Source organism: Caloenas nicobarica, chromosome 37 (assembly GCF_036013445.1).
Source record: "Caloenas nicobarica isolate bCalNic1 chromosome 37, bCalNic1.hap1, whole genome shotgun sequence".
In the NCBI taxonomy this organism is placed as follows: Eukaryota; Metazoa; Chordata; class Aves; order Columbiformes; family Columbidae; genus Caloenas; species Caloenas nicobarica.
The window spans coordinates 1,923,530-1,926,219 of NC_088281.1; the positions used below are offsets into that span (position 1 = coordinate 1,923,530).

Sequence of the window (2,690 nt, forward strand, 5' to 3'; positions counted from 1 at the left end):
CAGGCCTCCATGGCACCCACAGGAACAGCTGATGGTATTTGTGCTTATTAGGGCACATCTGCCCCCGCACAGGATGTGCATGCTCACATCTCCCCTCAGAGCACACCTGGACTTCTGACCTAGTCATTCGGTGTCTTTCCATGGCGGGAAGAACAAGCTCTCTGAGCCCTGGTGAGAGGACAATGATCAAAATGGTGGCTGCAAGAGGCAATGGCCCCAAGCTGGCACCCGGCAGCACGACAAACTGTTTCCATGTCTCTCTTGCACACACACTGTGTCCTGCTCCTCTCCTGGGACATCCCATCTCCCCACAAAGCCTTTCCCTAGGGAGAGCACACCTGCACTGGCCTGGCTGCCATTCCTGCACCCTGTCCCCACGCTCCCCACAGCCCCCGAGCTGGGGGTTTGCTCTGTAGATCAAGTGGGCTGTGGTGCCCGGGCTGTGGTGACTCTGCGGGGCCGTACTGGCCAGACTGGGAGGCAGCCCCAGCTGATGGTGGTCACTGCCACTGCCCGCGTCCCACACAAACTCTTGGGTGGCCACGGAGGGTGCTCAGAGGGACCCTGCCTTATTCACCATGTGCGTGGGTGCTGGCCACCAGCAAGCAACTGCTGAACAACCAGCCTGAAGTCCCTCGAAAGCCACACTGGGACCCTGATCTCATCACACTGAGCCCACAGAGAAACAAGCCAAACAATGAGCCCCTTGAGAGTCTGTTCCTTAGGAATGTTCTTTAAAACAACTCTGGAAGAAGATCTAAACCTTCAGGCACTGTGCTAAGGAGATCCCCTTGCTGCTGGAGATACTGTTCCGAGGCCAGCTCTGTCACACAAGTGCCCATTGCCTGTCCTGGTCACAGGACCGACACACAGTTCGACTGTGACCAAGCCCTGGGAGCCCTCAGGCCTTGCAGCAGCACAAGGGCTGAGAAGGAGAGTGGGGAAGTGGAAAGAGAAGGACTCTGGGAAGAACAAGGCTGGTGCTCCCTGGCAGAGCTGCTCTGCTGGGACCGTTTCCTCCATCTTTGCCAACAGACACCTTGTATTGACCTTCACAAAGGTTGCAGAGGAAAGATCTCAGACAAACTGTTCACTGCAGGGTCATTTATTTTGTTTAAATACACAGAGAGCACAACTTCTCATTTACAAGGTCTTTCACTTGAACTATAAAGGTGGACAGATAATTAGAAGTGGGATGAATAATAACATTTCCTTGTGGGCAGTATTATCATAGTTAAAAAAGCAAAACCAAACAAGCCTTCCCCTAACTCCAAAAAATCATCTACAACTACGAAATATAAAAAAGACAGGTTGGACCTGTCATGAGTTATGTCATGAGTGATATGCAGAAGATGGGAAGTTTAAAGCCTTTGAAAATTATCCAGCCATGAGTTTCCTCAGGGCATCCTTTAGCTCCTGGTTCCTCATGCTGTAGATGAGGGGGTTCACTGCTGGAGGCACCACTGAGTACAGAACAGACACCACCAGGTCCAGGGATGGGGAGGAGATGGAGGGGGGCTTCAGGTAGGCAAACATGGCAGTGATGATGAACAGAGAGACCACGGCCAGGTGAGGGAGGCACGTGGCAAAGGCTTTGTGCCGTCCCTGCTCAGAGGGGATCCTCAGCACAGCCCTCAAGATCTGCACATAGGACACCACAATGAACACGAAACACAAAAAGAACAAACAGACACCAACAACAATAAGCCCAGATTCCCTGAGGTAGGCATCTGAGCAGGAGAGCTTGAGGATCTGGGGGATTTCACAGAAGAACTGGTGCAGGGCATTGCCCTTGCACAGTGGCAGTGAAAATGTATTGGCCGTTTGCAGCAGAGCATTGAGAAACCCAGTGGCCCAGGCAGCTGCTGCCATGTGGACACAAGCTCTGCTGCCCAGGAGGGTCCCGTAGTGCAGGGGTTTGCAGATGGCAACGTAGCGGTCATAGGACATGATGGTGAGCATAGAATAATCTGCTACTATCAAGAAGGCAAACGAAAAGAGCTGGGCAGCACATCCCGAGTATGAGATGGCCCTGGTGTCCCAGAAGGAATTGGCCATGGATTTGGGTACAGTGGTGGAGATACAGCCCATGTCGAGGAGGGCGAGGTTGAGCAGGAAGAAGTACGTGGGGGTGTGGAGGTGCTGGTCACAGGCTATGGTGGTGATGATGAGGCCATTGCCCAGGAGGGCAGCCAGGTAGATGCCCAGGAAGAGCCAGAAGTGCAAGAGCTGCAGCTCCCGTGTGTCTGTGAACGCCAGGAGGAGGAACTGGGTGATGGAGCTGCTGTTGGACATTTGCTGCCTGTGGGCATGAGGACCTGTGCAAGGAGGAAAAGACAGTGACGGTTTAGATGAGACTCCTCTGAGCAAAACCAAAGTCATTTCCCACAGACCCTCCCACAAAGAGACCCTTTTCTTTTTCCAGGAGAACGTTCTGGCTGGAGCCCTGGTCGGTGCTTGATGAGTGTGCAATGAAGAGCAGGGTGTCTGCCCAGGGGCTCTTGAGGAGTCAGCCTGACCCTGTGTGATGGGTGGGGCAGGGGCCAGTCCTGGGGTTCAGCTTTGTCAGATGGAACCGCTCCTGCTGCAGAAGGGACTGTCAGCATCTGTACCCGCAGGGCTGAGAAACTGAGTTTGAGAGGTTTGGCGTTTCTACAGCTCCTTCTCCCCTCCCACTCTGGGAAGTGTTG

The 2,690-nt window shown here is 53.7% G+C and overlaps 1 protein-coding gene across 1 annotated transcript; it reads right to left on the reverse strand.

Annotated features, from left to right (window-relative positions):
* Positions 1–1,377: 1,377 nt before the first annotated feature.
* LOC136001022 (olfactory receptor 14J1-like) lies at positions 1,378–2,295 on the reverse strand. The gene has a single exon (XM_065655068.1). The coding sequence runs from the start codon at positions 2,293–2,295 to the stop codon at positions 1,378–1,380; it is 918 nt and encodes a 305-aa protein (XP_065511140.1).
* Between the last annotated feature and the right edge of the window lie 395 nt (positions 2,296–2,690).

Excerpts from the sequence above, each read along its gene's own strand:
- LOC136001022 (XM_065655068.1), bottom strand. The coding sequence starts at position 2,295 with ATGTCCAACAGCAGCTCCATCACCCAGTTCCTCCTCCTGGCGTTCACA.